At 43.2% G+C, this 17,475-nt stretch overlaps 1 protein-coding gene across 2 annotated transcripts in view; it reads right to left on the bottom strand.

The window, feature by feature from the left end:
* Positions 1–17,475, bottom strand: part of LOC126469865 (uncharacterized) — a 407,514-nt gene that overhangs the window by 35,631 nt on the left and 354,408 nt on the right. For both annotated transcript variants that reach the window (XM_050097174.1, XM_050097175.1), the window contains 2 exons: positions 9,568–9,861; positions 3,440–3,662 (listed from right to left, as the gene is read on the bottom strand). In XM_050097174.1, the coding sequence (XP_049953131.1) occupies positions 3,448–3,662; positions 9,568–9,861 (509 nt within the window). In that variant the 3' untranslated portion in view covers positions 3,440–3,447. The remainder of the gene's footprint in view (positions 1–3,439; positions 3,663–9,567; positions 9,862–17,475) is intronic.

Here is a 17,475-nt window from a genome sequence, read left to right as displayed (position 1 = left end):
TGATCAAAGAAGATACATATTTTGGAAATTACAACGAGAGCCAGGAAACAAATAAATCTGGGAACAGACTGGAGTGGATGACGCAGCGAAATATAAAATGAGAATGAAATGGAGCCAGACAAATGGACAGTTGACTGAGCAAGGAAGGTTTTTTGCGATATCCTGCCCTGACTGCCTTCTGAGTTACAAGTAATTGGGGTGCTTGGGATGGCTGTTTTCAGAAACAGTACAGTGTTTTCCATGTACTCTCTCAAGCATAGTAATAAAGGACAAAGCCGACTAAAATAAATCATTTTTTACATTACAGGAGATGCGTGAATTACTTCCTCAGAAAATCAAATGCAAATCAAATGCTAAAAATCAAATGTCAGTACCATGACATTACCTAAAATGTCATGGAAAGAATTGAGGAGTAAGAGGAACATAATTTTCTCTTGACTAGATTAGAGAAGTGGAACGATTAATGAATAGCACTGGGCCTTGGTTAAACAGAAAAAATGTACGGATTTACCAGAAAGAAAGGGGAGCATGAAGAGGGAACATGGAATTACTTAAAGAAATGATACATAGATAGAGCAATGATTTCAAACCTTTTGTCATGCATAGGAACCTTTTTTTCTTTATTGTTACTCCATTTCCTGAAAGAGAGGCATATCGGTAGCATTGTGTAACTACTGTAAGCCCTGCAGACTTTTAAAGTCCAATGTAGTTAAAACAAACATCAAAAGATGGCAAAGCAAACATGTGATATTACTAAAACAGGTGACAATGTGATGATGGTGAACAACATCTTCCGCACAGGCTGTTAAAATATTTTTATTAAAAAGTCATGACCAGGTTTTGCATCAGTGGAGATGCACATTTAGATGAGAGTTTCTTTATTTTTTTTAAACAGTCTTTGTGCGGCAAAGTAAGTCAATAGCGTGCTAAAATTGGATGTGTGTGATTAAACTGGCATAGACAACCGGTTTTAGCACCCTATTGGTGTAACCGCGACGAAGACCAATGGGACTTGGCTCTTAGCATTTACTTTGCCACGCTACGGCTGTGTGTGTGTAAAAAAAAATTTACAAGATACTAAGATACATATCCACTGATGCGAAAGCAGTAGTGACTTTTTATTAAAAGTGTTTAAACAACCAGTGCGGAAGATTTTATTCACCATGTGAAACCCTGGCTACGGTTGGCTGACGTCTAAAATAATATGATGGTGATGGTCTCCATGGACGGTGCATCGGTAAGTTGGCTGTAAATGAAGCGCAGAGACTTCATAATCACTTCCAGGTCAAACAGATGGATAGATTGGAATAGTAAGATAGTGAGGAGGAAAATAGAGATGGGACATGGGCGGGGAGCTGACGTAGTGCAGGACGCAATTTGTCAGCTTATCTGGTTGAAGGCGGATTTTGCTCAGTACGACTGAAGCATTGGGGCTTAGGGTATCTAAGCGGGAGTAAGTGATATGGGCGTCATACAATGAAGGCTTTCACGACCGCATGTTTCAGCTGCTGAGAATTCTTCCGGGTTGTATGGCCGTGGTCCATGGAACTCTTCTATCCCTGACGTTTCGTCCAAAGCTACGTTGGAAGAAGCTATGAAACTCAGCGATATATGGGCAGTGGCGCTACAGAATCGGTGAGAAGTTTTTATCTTTGACGTACTATGATCAGTAGTTATATTTTATTCTTGACAAGGTTTACCTCTGCTATCACGTGAAATCCAGACCACGCCCACTTTCCACGGTATTTAGGCCGTTCTTCGACGACCGACTCGTCAGTCGGCAAGACTCAGCACAACCAGTCGCACCTCCGAAGATGCCCAACGTAGCTTTGGACGAAACGTCAGGGATAGAAGAGTTCCATGGACCACGGTCATACATCCCGGAAGAATTCTCGGCAGGTGAAATGGGAGTGTTTCTAAGCTTGGGTGGCGGTGCCATGTAGGAGAAATGGGGAACAGACAGGTAGTGTGATTTGAAGAATGGCAGTAAGTCACTCACAGTGATGTTAATTTTCGAGGATAGTTGTGACAAAACGGATTATATCTTCTACAATGAGTTGACAAAAGTCGTGGAATAATGATATGACCATATAAAGATGACGGTAGAATCGCGTACACAAGGTATAAAAGGGCAATGCATTGGCGGAGCTGTCATTTGTACTTAGATGATTCATGTGAAAAGGTTTCAGACGTGACAGCCGCACGACGGGAATTAAAATACTTTGAACGCGGAATGGTAGTTGGAGTTAGATGGATAGGACATTAAATTTCGGAATTCGTTAGGGAATACAACATTCCGATATCCACAGTTGCAAGAGTGTTCCGAGGGTACCAGATTTCAGGCATTCCCTCTCACCGTGGACAACACAGTGGCCGTCGGCCTTCACTTAAAAAAATGAGAGCAGCGGTGTTTGTATAGAATTGTCAGTGCTAACAGACCAGCAACACCGCGTGAAATAACAGCAGAAATCAATGTAGAACGTATGGCGAACGTATCCGTTTGGACTGTGTGGCGAAATTTGGTGTTAATGGGCAGCAGACGACCAAGGCGAGTGCCTTTGTTAACAGCACATCGCCTGCAGCGCCTCTTCTGGGCTCGTGACCGTATTGGTTGGACCCTAGACGACTATAAAACCGTGACCTGATCAAATGAGTCCCGATTTCAGTTGGTAAAGGCTGATGGGAGGGTTCTAGTGAGGCGCAGACCCCACAAAGCCATGGATCGAAGCCGGCCGGAGTTGCCGTGCGGTTCTAGGCGCTACAGTCTGGAACCGCGAGACCGCTGCGGTCGCAAGTTCGAATCATGCCTCGGGCATGGATGTGTGTGATGTCCTTAGGTTAGTTAGGTTTAAGTAGTTCTAAGTTCTAGGGGACTGATGACCTCAGAAGTTGAGTCCCATACTGTTCAGAGCCATTTGAACCACGGATCGAAGTTGTCAATATGTGCAAGCTGGTGGTGACTTCATAACGTTGTGAGCTGTTTTACATGGAATGGACTGGGTCATCTGGTCCATCTGTACCGGTCATTGACTGGAAATGGTTATGTTCGGCTAATTAAAGAACATTTTCAGCCATTTATGGGCTTCATGTTCCCAAACAACGAAAGAATTTTCATGTCGTTGGGCCACAGATGTTCACGATTGGTTTCAAGAACATTCTGGATAAATCGAGAGAATGATTTGGTCACCCAGACGCGTGACACGAATCCCATCGCACATTTATGGGGAATAATTGAGAGGTCAGTTCGAGCACAAAATCCTGCACCGACAGCATTTCTCGCAGTTATTGACGGCTGTAGAGGCAAAAGGAGGTCCGACGCGATATTACGAGGTACCCCATGACTTTTGTTACCTCAGTGTATGGCGGGGGTGAGAGAAACCAATGGTCATTGCAGAGTTACAATAAAGAGTGAGCAAATTTAAAGTTGAAGATTACGCACTGGAGAGCTCAGAAGGAGGCAGTTGTGCGGTAGAGGCCGGTGTAGCCGCAGAGGCGCGCCCGCAGCGCCGGCAGGAGCAGCGCGGCCGCCGACAGGTTCTCCAGGAAGTTGGAGCACTCGCACAGCAGCAGGTACATCTTGTCGCCGCTCGACAGCGACTTGTGCAGCGTTATTCTGCGCAGGCCCACCGACTTGGGCAGGTACCGGTACAGCATCCTGGCACCTGCGCAGCCAAACACCATATCAGAGTACAATTTATTCTCATATCCTTGTAAGTGATTGGTTGGTTTGGGTTGTTTGGGGAAGGAGACCAGACAGCAAGGTCATAGGTCTCATCGGATTAGGGAAGGACGGGGAAGGAAGTCGGCCGTGCCCTTTCAAAGGAATCATCCCGGCATTTGCCTGGAGCGATTGAGGGAAATCACGGAAAACCTAAATCAGGATGGCCGGAGGCGGAATTGAAATGTCGTCCTCCCGAATGCGAGTCCAGTGATCCTTGTAGGTGAATACCTGACTCATTCTCAGGTGTCGAGTCAACAACATGTTTGTAGAAACGTAGATTATGTGAATAAACATCTACGAAGTATTGATCTGACCCATCCTCTTCTGTTCTAATGTTTCCAGTTTCTATCTGTCATTCCAAAGCCTTGAAACTATGAACTCCGTCTTTCTCGCCACACCTGCTTATCCTACACTACTAGAATTATTTACCAGCTCCTCAATTTCCCCTCCCTACTTATCAACCCTTGCATATTTGACTCGGTGTGGCCGAGCGGTTCTAGGCGCTTCAGTCTGGAACCGCGCGACCGCATCGGACGCAGGCTCGAATCCTGCCTCGGGCATGGATGTGTGTGATGTCCTTAGGTTAGTTAGATTTAATTAGTTCTATGTTCTAAGAGACTGATGACCTCAGATGTTAAGTCTCATAGTGCTCAGAGCCGTTTGAACCATATTTCACTCCGTAGACCCTTCGCTTCTCCCGCAATTATCAATTCTGTCACGATCCGAGCCTGTACCAACGCATCCCACTCACACCACACCTATGCACAGTATATAGTATCTCCCAATGCAACTTCAATAGTCTCCCTCTCCCACACAATGAAGTACTCTCCGACATTTATCTTCCATTTTTTAATGGTCAAAAACATTTCAAATGGTTCTGAGCACTATGGGACTTAACATCTGAGGTAATCAGTCCCCTAGAACTTAGTACTACTTAAACCTAACTAACCTAAGGATATGACACATATCTATGCCCAAGGCAGGACTCGAATCTGCGACCGTAGCGGTCGCGCGGTTCCAGACTGAAGCACCTAGAACCGCTCGGCCACACCGGCCGGCTTTTAATAGTCGGTTGACCTAATTGCGAAGGAGTCTTGACCCGACTATGCTGTTAAAATATCCTTATTATGAAAGGTAGGGTTTCGAATAGGTACTGAAATGACAAACACTATGAATATTTTACAATTTCTAACTTTATTCAGAAAGTAGTATCAACTCCTGATATACATGCTCTAAAGGAACTGTACCCATGAAAAGACCAAGTCTTTACACAGAGACGGTGACTAATTAGCACCGTCTACTTAAAATGGAACTGTCAGTACTGAGTCCACACCCACGACACGACACACAGAAGTCCCTAGCTAAACGACTAGGATTCCACCAGCCGCTCTCCAACTACTGCAGATAACTCTGCGTTGCCCTGCATGTCTACTCTCTTCGACTGCCCTTGCGATTCTACCATCAACTTCCTACTCTGATTGAAATAGACCCCTCGGCGGATCCTGCTGTCGAGTTTTATTCAGTTTTCCCCTTTCCCCCTGCCAGTCCCTGATATAGCATGTTGTCGAAGGGCCCACACCATCTCATTGGTTGTAACTGTGCACTATTTTTCGGATGCTGAGTGGAGGGAGTGAGGCGCCTGTCGTTAAATCATGTCTTAGGCCTACTATAGGCTCTGCCAAAGACTCTCTCCCTTTATCCCTACCTTACCTTTGCTCCTCGTCTGCAATTGTATCATTTGTCTTTACAACTTACAGTGTTGTCGCTATACGCGACCGTTCCCACCCTGGGGCCTCTGGTCAGTATTTCCACCAATGCCTTTAGGAGCGTCTGACATTTTATATAATGGCTCAAATGGCTCTGAGCACTATGGGACTTAACTTCTGAGGTCATCAGTCCCCTAGAACTTAGAACTACTTAAACCTAACTAACCTAAGGACATCACACACGGCTGGTCCCGGCGGAGGTTCGAGTCCTCCTTCGGGCATGGGTGTATGTGTTTGTCCTTAGGATAATTTAGGTTAAGTAGTGTGTAAGCTTAGGGACTGATGACCTTAGCAGTTAAGTCCCATAAGATTTCACACACATTTGAACATCACACATATCCATGCCCGAGGCAGGATTCGAACCTGCGACCGTAGCGGTCGCGCAGTTCCAGACTGTAGCGCCTAGAACCGCTCAGCCACTCCTGCCGGACGATATTTTATATAATCTCCCTCCAAGAACTGTTCTCGCACCTAGGCGACCAGTATCTCTTGTCTCGTAATTTTCTCTTTGTCATGTTTTGAACTCACGAGACTTGGCCGCTTCCCGTGGGTACTATAACCCTTACCCCAAATTCTATGTCTCCTTCCAACCTCTGTCTCTCATTACACATTCCCAAATACGAATCCACAAATCGCGCTGCTATCTTACTCCACACGGCAACACTTACCTATCGTACTACCTTATTCTCTGCCAGTGGAAGTCCTACCGCTTCTAGTGTAGTGAAGTGGAGTGTTTCATTGCCATAAAAAGACCACTGTCAACAATTTTTAAAAAGATAACAGCTTTAAACATTAGCAGTGTACAAGAGACCAGTGACCACTTTTTATAGGATCCATAATATGAGCTATATTGCACGTTAATAGGCTATTCTAAAAGCTAAAATTCATAACCACTGGCAGTTACACTGACGGCACAGAGTCATGTTAGAGACCAGCAGATCTGGTAGTACTGTTGGGGATTCGTTTGACGAGCCACCAGGAACTGACTCTGTTGTTCTGATGAAGCAAAAAAATTCAGGAGGACCAAGATTGAAATCCCCGTCCACACATCCAGATTTAGGTTTGCAGTGGTTTCCCTCAAACGCTTAAAGCAAATGGCGGGGTGGTTCCTCGGAAGAGGACAGGGCCGATTTCCTACCCTATGCTTTCCCAATCAGAGCTTGTGCTCTGTTACTAATGGTGGTGGTGGTGGTTGTTGGGATGTTTAAGGGGGACTAAACAGCTAAGGTCATCAGTCCCCCATGTTACTAATGATGTAATTGTTGACGGGAAGTGAAGCCCTAATTTTCCTTTTTCGTGCAGGTCCAGTGCAGATTCGGTTCTAGACGCTGTACGCGGGGCATCCTCTTCCCGACCACCCCCCCCCCCCCTTTTCCCCATTAATATAGAAATGTAAAAGGTAAAGCCGGCCGGAGTGGCCGAGCGGTTCTAGGCGCTACAATCTGGAACCGCGCGACCGTTACGGTCGCAGGCTCGAATCCTGCCTCGGGCATGGATGTGTGTGATGTCCTTAGGTTAGTTAGGTTTAAGTAGTTCTAAGTTCTAGGGGACTGATGACCTCAGAAGTTAAGTCCCATAGTGCTCAGAGCCATTTGAACCATTTGTAAAAGGTAAAATTATGGTGATATGATCTCTCATGTGGCAACAGCCTTGCCGCAGTGGTAACACCGGTTCCCATCAGACCACCGAAGTTAAGAGCTGTCGGGCTTGGCCAACACTTGGATGGGTGACCGACCAGGTCTGCAGAGCGCTGTTGGCAAGATGGGTGCACAGTGTCCTTGAGAGGCCAGTTGAGGAGCTAATTGACTGAGAGGTAGCGGCTTTGGTCACGAAAACTGACAACGGGCGGGAGAGCGGTGTGCTGACCACATGCCCCTCATTATTCGCGTCTTGTGATGCCTAACGGCAGAGGATGACACGGCGGTCGGTCGGTGCCGTTGGGCTTTACAAGGCTTGTTTTGAGGGAGGGAGGGAGTAGTTTTAGTCTTTCATTAAGTTTCGTTAAGGGGAGAGAGAGAGAGAGAGAGAGAGAGAGAGAGAGAGAGAGAGAGAGAAAGGGGGGTGTCACGTTTCCTCGGTGTGAATGTCTGCCGAGTTGTTGTTTCCACTTTATGCACAATATTTTGACGATTGACTCAGCCTCCTTCTTCAGTTGCCACGAGTTCTGCTGTTACGTGTGATCGCTCTGGACTCGATTGCTATTGTGAACTACTGTTGGTCTCGCGTCGCCTTTTACAGCTGAGTTCGATTTCTGACGTCTACTAAGCCCTTTGATGCTCTTTAGTTTTCCAGAGCCCGCAGTGATATTCCGTGAAACGCACATTCTCTCAGCGTTTCCCCGTTGTGGTGGATGTGATGGCCGGCGAGATCATAACAAACCAAGTGCTGGAACCTAATCCTTGTTTAAACTGAAACACTCGTCTCTGTTTATAGGGCTTTCTGACATCTTTTTTTGAGGGATTTTTTAAATTACGTATCCCTGAAACTTGACTTTGTACCTCGACATTAGCCTCTTCTTATATAATTTGTTATTAATTCATATTTGTAATGTTAAAGATAGTGTAAGTCTCTGAAAGCTGGTTGTGCATCGCATTCGATGCGAATGTGGCATGTCTTACGTGGGACAGACTATCGAACAGTTGAGGAGAGATGCAATGAACATCATTGACAGACACGACTAGAGCAGCCTAGGAAATCAGCTGATGCCGAGCAGTGTTTCGTATATATTAATTAAATGAAATACAATGAGACCAATATAATTGTGTAAACGTCAAGTTTCTGGGACAGCATAATTATGAAATCTTTCGAAATAAAGTTGTCAGAAAACCTAATAAATGGGGCCGAATGTTTTTTTACAGAAAAATGCCTAGGGTCCGTCACTCAGTTTGTTAAGACCTAGCCTGCCATCTCAGCCACCACAATTGGGAGAATTTGCGTTTCACGGAATATCAATGTAGTCTCTGAAAAAAAAGAACATCAGGAGGCGTAATGGGAGTCGGGAATCGGTGCTAGAGTAACGGCATTTCGCAGTGTGGTTGGAGTCCACACAACGAGTTCAGAAAACAGCAGAACTCTCAGAATCTGAAGAAGACGCCTAGGCTGGTCAGATATTGTGCATAAAATGGAAACAACAACTCGGCAGAACACCTGCAAGCACATAATTAACAATTACGGTGCTCTGAAGGGTAATATAGAGAATTATGATGCAATAGAAGTTGGTTTAGAAACAACTCCGAGATTCGCTTGCATAGGAAAAGAAATTCACAACAACAGGAAATTCAAGAAATAGCAATAGTAAATATTGACTAACGGTTGTATACTGCATGAAAGTATACTGGTTGCAATCCTGCCAAAGTTATTTCCTCTTCTACCAGTTGGTTGCAAAATCCGAGAATTCTGTTCTGCTGGGAATACGATGAAAGTATTCCTAGGTTCTATTACAGGCTGTATGCTTACGTGACGTGGCGTAAGGTGGATTTTTTAGTCCAAGGAAAAGAAACAACCTCGAATGTGTCTGAACCTGTAAACTGCGATACGAAAGCCCAGCCCTCTGTCCACTCATTTATTGGTGCAAGTAAGAATAATAACGATAATCATATAATTATTACAGGAGTTTAAGAGGCCCTGAAACATCCACTAAATGGAAGAAATATCAACTTAGGGGAGAGAGACGATAGAAAATGCTTATAATGTACATACTACACTATAAGTTTGTGCACGGTGTATTGGAAACACTTTCCTAGGCTAGCCTCGGGAACCACACGTGACGGGTGCTCGCGTGGTGAAAAGAGCAATACTTTTGTATTGTGTAGGTCAGGAAACAAAACGAGCAAGAACATAAATGGACAGAAAAACAGGTTTGTAGAAATTTTCTAAACTTAGAGTTAAAATTTAACTCTACCATATTTTTGTGCCATAAGGTGCCGCCTAATTCGTCTATACGGTAGACTTTCTTACTTGCAGAGTTCAAGATGTTCTTCGACAACACCAATGCTGAAAACAAGTTATTACTGTCTTACAGTGCAGTGCGACGTATAGGTCGCGTTTACTACCAGACACGGCGTTCGAAGTGTAATTTACCTGTCCAATAGAGCCAGTTCTTCTCGAACTTCTCGCCGTCGTCGCCTTCGAACACCTTGTAGACGGAGATGATGTAGCCGGTGGCGGCCGAGTTGGGCCTCTTGGAGTGGGTATCGAGCGGCGGGCGCGCGATCGTCGCCACTTCGTTGAAGAGATCGAGGGTGTGGGCCGCCGTGTAGCGCAGACTGCGCGGGTCGAACTTCCGCAGAGACGCCGCGCGCAGGTTACGGAAGAAGTCCACCGGGTCCGTCTGGCTCTTGTTGATCACGTAGTACGAAATGAACGGGAACTCCGCTGCAACAACCAAACTTCTATTGCACTACGTCAGTCGTGTGTGTGGTTCTTACAATCTTTCACCCCCAACTTCTTCGAGAACCCTGACACAGCAGCAACGTTTATCTGGCAAGTTAACTCATATATTCAGCTGAAAAATTCGTACAGGGCGTGCCGTAATTAATAGCCAAAACTCCAATTTGAGCCCAATTAGATTGGGACTTATTGTACGAAAAGATTACGTTTCAAATACGTAAGGTCCGATTAGGGGCGAAATGGAAACCACCGTGAAAATCTGACGGAACTTTGCACAGATGTGTTGGACAGTGTTTTTAGTGTGCCTGTCGATCGCTTCACGTCGCTCTTTTCAGTTCAGAGCGCAAAGTGATCACGTAGCATTGCCTAAAACAACAGTGTCTCCCTCCAAGTATGTGGATCTGGTGAGAGAGTTCGCCTGAAGCTATGTAGCCCACATAACTTAATTGTCGTGCATTTCTTTCTTCAAGACTATTTGCAGCCGCATTCTGCAGGGGCAATAAAGACGCTCCTGCAGCGTTTTCGATGGTAAGTGTGTGATCACCCACAATATAGCCCTTAATGGGCTCCTTCCATTGCTCATCTCAGCTCACATGAACCGCTGGCTACGAAGACAACATTTTGGCACAGACAACGAAAGGCAGATCAGCGTAGAGAATTAGCAGAAATCACAGGTGGCTGCTTTCTGTGACAAGGACACAGGAAAGGTTGTACAACGCCACGATAAATGTCTAAGTCGGAGCGGCGACTATTTAGAGAGGTAGCAGGAAGATGTGGCAAACTGTTGCGTATAAAAAATTTTTGATTTTCACCGTGGTTTTTATTTCGCGACCGATCGGACCTTAGTCTCCGAACAGCCCTGGTACATGAGTACTGTTCACGACAATATTTCATACTGAAGTGAGCCGTGGCTTATAGGGCACATTGGCAATATCAGGTTACTTTCCATTCGGAAAGTGGGTGCACTCAGCGACTGTTATGTGACTTTTTTAGATTTTATTACGCAAATCTGGATTTGTGTAATAAAATCTAAAAAAGGACGACTGACTGCTACACTCTATAATTTACAAGTCACATTCGCAATAATCTCGCAGACGGTTCGTTTGCAAACCCATGTTTATTATGATATACCCTATAACAGAATAGGATGAAGTAGAATTGATTTTTTAATGTCACATGACATGTCACACACAACCATTTGACTGAGAGGTTGGTGGCTCGTCAATGAATACATACCTATGCCTAGTCAGGTATTCATAAAAACAACGTAAACATATGTTAAAAGAAAATCAGCACACACACACACACACACACACACACACACACACACACACACACACACACACACACACAGATTCCAACGTAAAAATCTAAACATGTGTTACATGTCTTCTTCTTCCCTTTTTAAGTATTTTTCAGAGTTTGCTTCTGTAGTTTATAAACATGGATGAACATAAAAAGAACACATACATCTATTAAAATATAAGACACACATACACAGATAAAAGAACGTAAAAATTTTGAATGTCTGCTACTTGTCTTCCTCGTTTAGAAATTCTTTCACGCTTAATAACACTGACTTTTTAACTACTTCTCAGTATTAGATCCTGTAGTTTGTACCATGTAGTCCTTGAAATTGGACCGTATTTTATTCTGCATCTACGTTTACATCTACATTTACATGGATACTCTGCAAATCACACTTAAATGCCTGGCAGAGGGTTCATTGAACCACCTTCACAATAATTCTCCATTATTCCAATCTCGAACAGCACGCGGAAGGAAACGAACATTTATATATTTCCGTGCGAGCTCTGATTTCCCTTATTTTATTATGACGATCGTTTCTCCCTATGTAGATCGGCGTCAACCAAATATTTTCGCATTCGGAGGAGAAAGTTGGTGACTGAAATTTCGTGAGAAGATTCCGCCGCAACGAAAAAGGCCTTTGTTTTAATGTTATCCCCCCCAAATCCTGTATCATGTCAGTGCACTCCCTCCCCTATTGCGCGATAATACAGAACTTGCTGCCCTTCTTTGAACTTTCTCGATGTACTCCTTTAACCCCATCTGGTAACGATCCTACACCAAGCAGTAGTACTCTAAAAGATGACGGACAAGCGCAGTATAGGCGGTCTCCTTAGTAGATCTGTTACATTTTCTAAATGTCCTGCCAATAAAATTCAGTCTCTGGTTCTTTGGTTTGCCCTCCCCACAACATTTTCTATGTATTATTTCCAATTTAAGTTGTTCGTAATAATAATACCTAGGTATTTAGCTGAATTTACGGTTTTTATATTTGACTGATTTATCGTGTAACCGAGGTTTAACGGATTCCTTCTAGCACTCGTGTGGGTGACCTCACACTTTTCGTTATTTAGGGTTCAAATGAAATGGCTCTGAGCACTATGGGACTTAACGTCTGAGGTCATCAGGCCCCTAGAACTTAGAATTACTTAAACCTAACTAATCTAAGGATATCACACACATCCATGCCCGAGGCAGGATTCGAACCTGCGATAGCAGCGGTCGCGTGGTTCCAGAGTGAAGCGCCTAGAACCGCTCTGCCACCCCGGCCGGCTATTTAGGGTTAATTACCAATTTTCGTACCATACATATCTTAGTTTTCTAAATCGTTTTGCAATTTGTTTTGATCTTATGATAACTTTAACAGACGATAAACGACAGCATCATCTGCAAACAACCTAAGACGGCTGTTCAGATTGTCTCCTAAATCTTTGCTATAGATAAGGAACAGCAAAGGGCCTATAACACTACCTTGGGGAACGCCAGAAATCACAAATGTTTTACTCGATTACTTTCCATCACTTATTACCTTTCTGACAGGAAATCACGAATCCAGTGACATAACTGAGACGATATTCCATAAGCACGCAAATTGACTACAAGCCGCTTGTGTGGTACAGTGTTAAAAGCGTTCTGGAAGTCTAGAAATACGGAATCAATTAGAAATCCTTTGTCAATAGCACTCAACACTTCGTGTGTGTAAAGAGCTAGTTGTGTTTCACAAGAACGATGTTTTCTAAATCCTTGTTGACTGTGTGTCAATGGACCGTTCCCTTCGAGGTAATTCATAATGTTCGAGCACAATATATGCTCAAAAATCCTACTGCATATCGAAGTTAATGATATGGACCTGTAATTTAGTGGAGTAATCCTACTACCTTTCTTGAATAATGGTGTGACCTGTGCAACTTTCCAGTCTTTGGGTACGGATCTTTCGTCGACCGAGCGGTTGTATACGATTGTTAAGTATGGAGCTATTGCATCAGCGTACTCTGAAAGGAACCTAATTGGTATACAGCCTGGACTAGAAAACTTGCTTTTATTAAATGGTTTAAGTTGCTTCACTACTCCGAGGATATCTACTTCTAAGATACTCATGTTGGCAGATGTTCTTGATTCGAATTCTGGAATATTTACTTCGTCTTTTTTGGTAAAGGAATTTCCGCAGGAAGTGTTTAGTAACTCTGCAGCACTGTCTTCAATATTATCTCTGTTACTAACAGGCAGAGAAGGTACTGATTGTGTCTTGCCGCTAATATGCTTTACATACGACCAGAATCTCTCTGTATTTTACGCCAGGTTTGGAGACAAAGTTTCATTGTGGAAACTATTATAAGCATCTCGCATTGATGTACTCGATAAATTTCCAGCTTCTGTAAAAGATCGCGTATCTTGGTGATTTTACGTTCGTTTAAATTTGGCATGCTTTTTTCGTCGTTTCTGCGAGTGTTCTGACACGTTTTGTGTGCCAAGGAGGATCAGCTCCGTCGTTTGTTAATTTATTTGGTATAACTCCCTCAATTTCTGTCGATACTATTTCTCTGAATTCAAGCCACACCTGGTCTACACCTATATTGTTAATTTGGAAGGAATGTGAAAAGTGAATTTTTATCTACTTTTTTGAATAGGTATATTTTTCGTTTATTGTTGGAGAATTTGGGGGTTACAATATTCAATCTCCGTACGATAACCTTGTGTTTACTAATCCCTGTATCAGTTTTGATGCTTGTTATTGTTAAGTTTATAGATGTAGAATTATTTCTGAGTTTATCTTACATGAGATGTCGTTTAAGTAATATAGCAAGAGTAACGAGTCTAGTATGGATCCACGATGTACACCTTCTTCTATCTTCTTTCAGCTAGAACAAGCTTGCTCACTTTTTTGTAGCTTTCTATTTCTGAAATAGGATGAAAACTAGCTTTAAGATTGTAAGGTGTCAGGCAAATCCAACACCTTCCATGAAAAGCCTGACATGATAAGCAAATCCAGTAGTATGTCACATAGCTCCGAATAAATCGTAACATTAAATTAACCTAATCAAAGTAATACGAGTAACGAGTGAGCAAATGGAATACCACATACTAACACAAGAATGCCTAAATGCATGTAATACCTTCCCACCGTGAGACAGACGCATTTCCGAGGGGAGAAACGAGAACAGAAGCCGAGAGCAGAACCGTGTTCAGCGAGAAGGCCCTACGATAAGGGACGGACACCCACGTCGCCAGCTAACTGCTACGACTACACCACCCGCAAGTTTTTAGCGTGAGACATTTTCGCGTCTCTGTTACGTTAGGACCACCCCCCAGCCCATGTTAAAAGCTAGAGCCCTCCAGAAGAACAGTATAGATCTTACGATAACACAAAAAGTGCTACACCACCCGCAAGTTTTAGCGTGAGACTTTTTCGCATCTCTGTTACGTTAGGACCACCCCCCCCCCCCCCCCCCCAGCCCATGTTAAAAGATAGAGCCCTCCAGAAGAACAGTATATATCTTACGATAACACTAAAGGACCACACCAGCTGCAAGTTTTAGCGTGAGACTTTTTCGCGTCTCTGTTGCTTTGCAAACTTTAAAAACATTGCCCCACCACGAAAAGTACAACGTTTCTCATTGGATAGACAGAATTTTTGTAGGCGGAGCTTAAGGTTAACATTGAGACCCTGATTGGTCAGATGAAAACACAGCCAGATAGTTTTTTTTTTAAACCAACTTCGGTAAATTGTAGTAAGGAGAAGTTGAGAGTTGCTTCCGAGAGGGCGAGCTGGACGGAGCTGCGCCGGGCGCCGCCCCCTGACGAACACTGACAAGGTAGTGAACGCACGCGATGCCGCATTTTGAGCGCATAAGGCTTCACTCAGAACTGCAGAAGTCTCATCTGTTACATCCCCTTTTTGCGTAATACCAATGTCGATCGTCAATTAAAGCTCATGGTGTTCACATTTGCCACTTGAAGTAAAAATCTGAAACGCGATGATTTTTCTGTTATATAGTTATTGAGAAGCCGCATCAGCCACTGTAACTTACGACAAGTTAGATAAGTAATTAAAGATAATTGAGGGTCACTGTAGACCATGTTGATAATTTGCTTTTTTGTGAAACTTAATTTAAACCTAGATTATAGATGTGATATGGCATAGGTCATCCTTCGTTCCATTGTAGAACTTGGAAACCCATTCAGGGAATATTCGTTCACATTTTTGTTGAACGCAGTTGGTTTTTACCATCCTGTATTAAAACATTTCCTTTTATCAATTGTGCAATTTATAAACGATGTTTTGTGAGTAGAATAAAATTTCCAATGGTAAACTTAACTGCTTTTTCGACGTTATTTTACCAGCTAACTAAAAATAGGAAAGCCTTGAACCCCTTCCACTAAATTTAGTTAGTATTAAGATTCTTTTACAGGGAGTGCAGTGGAGCTGACGCTGAAATCATTAAGTATTTGGTTATATCATCGCTAGTCTCACTGAACTCTTCTGAATTCTACATGTGGTCTGACGTCTCCTTACCAGCAACAGGTCCCAGGTTCAAACTAGTCAATTCCCTAAAAAACACGCTCAGAGCGTCGTTGCGCGAAAGTGGTAGCGAGACACGATATAGAACAAACAGACACCACACAGAATGTTAGAAATGATGGTGGACATGTTGAGCATTTCCAGTAAAGAACACCATCTTTCCATTGTCTTACTTTGTTATGCTAATTATTACTATTCTGATCAGATGAAGCGCCACCTGTCGGACAATTTTTGAACGTTTGTATTTTTTTGGTTTCAATAAAACCCCATGTCGTTCCAAGCATGTGTGTCAATTTGTACCTCTCTATCTACATTATTCCGTGATTTATTTGGATTTCAAATTTATACTGACATTTTGATCACCCGATATATGCAAAATATATTTGACATGGATGTACGTGGGGAAAGCCATGGGTAAAAAGCTCATCTTAAGCACCACGCAGAATGTTTGGAAGATGTCCCATGCAAGCAATAAACAGTTGTTTTTTGAAGCGGCAGCTTATGGCTTACCGTATCAAATGCTTTAGTGGACGTCGCAAAAGACACTAGATACGTACAACTTTTTATCAAACATTTGCATATTTTAGTGATTAGTTTTTTAGCTGGGCACACAGTGTTTCATCTCGTCCTAAATCCATACTGATTATTCCTAATGAATTTACGAGATTTGTTACACTTTTCTAATTGATTACACTCTGTTCACTCAGATATCTTCGAAACAATTGATAACATTGGTACTGGGCGGAAAATTTATCTCATCTTGTCTGCCCCTTTTGTGGATAGGTCGAATTCGTGTCTATTTCTGATATTACACATGAGCTAAGTTTAAAGTTTGCACAACTCTATACATTCGCACACTCATAAAATGAATGTGGTTGAGCCTGAATACTCATCGTGATGTTGTTGATGTCTGAGAAATGACTGTACAGTATATGATTTGGGAATTGTCAGTTGCCAACATCAAATAAATAAATAAATAAATAAATCGTAACACGGAACGGAAACCCACAATTGTGAGTGTTCAGAAGACTGGTACACGACATTTCTCATTTCAGTGCAATATCGATACATATATCATTGTAGTCGAACAGTACGCTTGTATTATCTGGATGCGCGATATCGGATCTTCGAAGCTTCGCACGCTAACCGAGCTGCCGTAACAGTGACACGAAACATGCAAACGTGGGCTCGTGGAAGTCGTAAGTCACGCAAACCAACTACTGTTTCACTATAGATATACGGTGTCGCTATGTCTCCTTCAATCGGTGAGGTCCTGCAGCCCCTGAGGTTCTATTCATTAGGAATGAATCATTCGTTGTAGTTTGAATGGATGCCAGTTCCCGAATCGTTTATTTTTCAACACTTGGCAGCGTTTCGCATATTATGAATCCTACCGCTGCGTTAAAGGCGATGTCATTCTCAGGAGAACGAAGCAAAATTATTCGAGGCATATAATCGAATACTATGCAATGTGCTCAATAACACATACTATGATTTTTGTGCTGTTATTTACTCCGACCGCCTCTCTCTCTTGATAAAAACATAAAAACGCGCAACGGCGTATCAAAGAGATTTTGGAGACCTTTTCTTGTTGCCTTCTGCCTCGATATGCTGCAGCAGAAAAAAGTTCCGTGGTCACACCATTCAATATGTGATGTCTTTCTTTCTTCAGCAAGATTGCCAGCTTTACTACTCCGTGAGATGTTATCACGTGTAATGGGGTAACGTCTTCCTCACTGTGAAGCTCCTGTAAAAACACGAATCGGTCGAAC

The sequence above is a fragment of the Schistocerca serialis genome, chromosome 3 (assembly GCF_023864345.2).
Source record: "Schistocerca serialis cubense isolate TAMUIC-IGC-003099 chromosome 3, iqSchSeri2.2, whole genome shotgun sequence".
In the NCBI taxonomy this organism is placed as follows: Eukaryota; Metazoa; Arthropoda; class Insecta; order Orthoptera; family Acrididae; genus Schistocerca; species Schistocerca serialis.
Note: the sequence above shows the minus strand (reverse complement) of the source record. Positions and strands in the feature narration are given on the sequence as shown.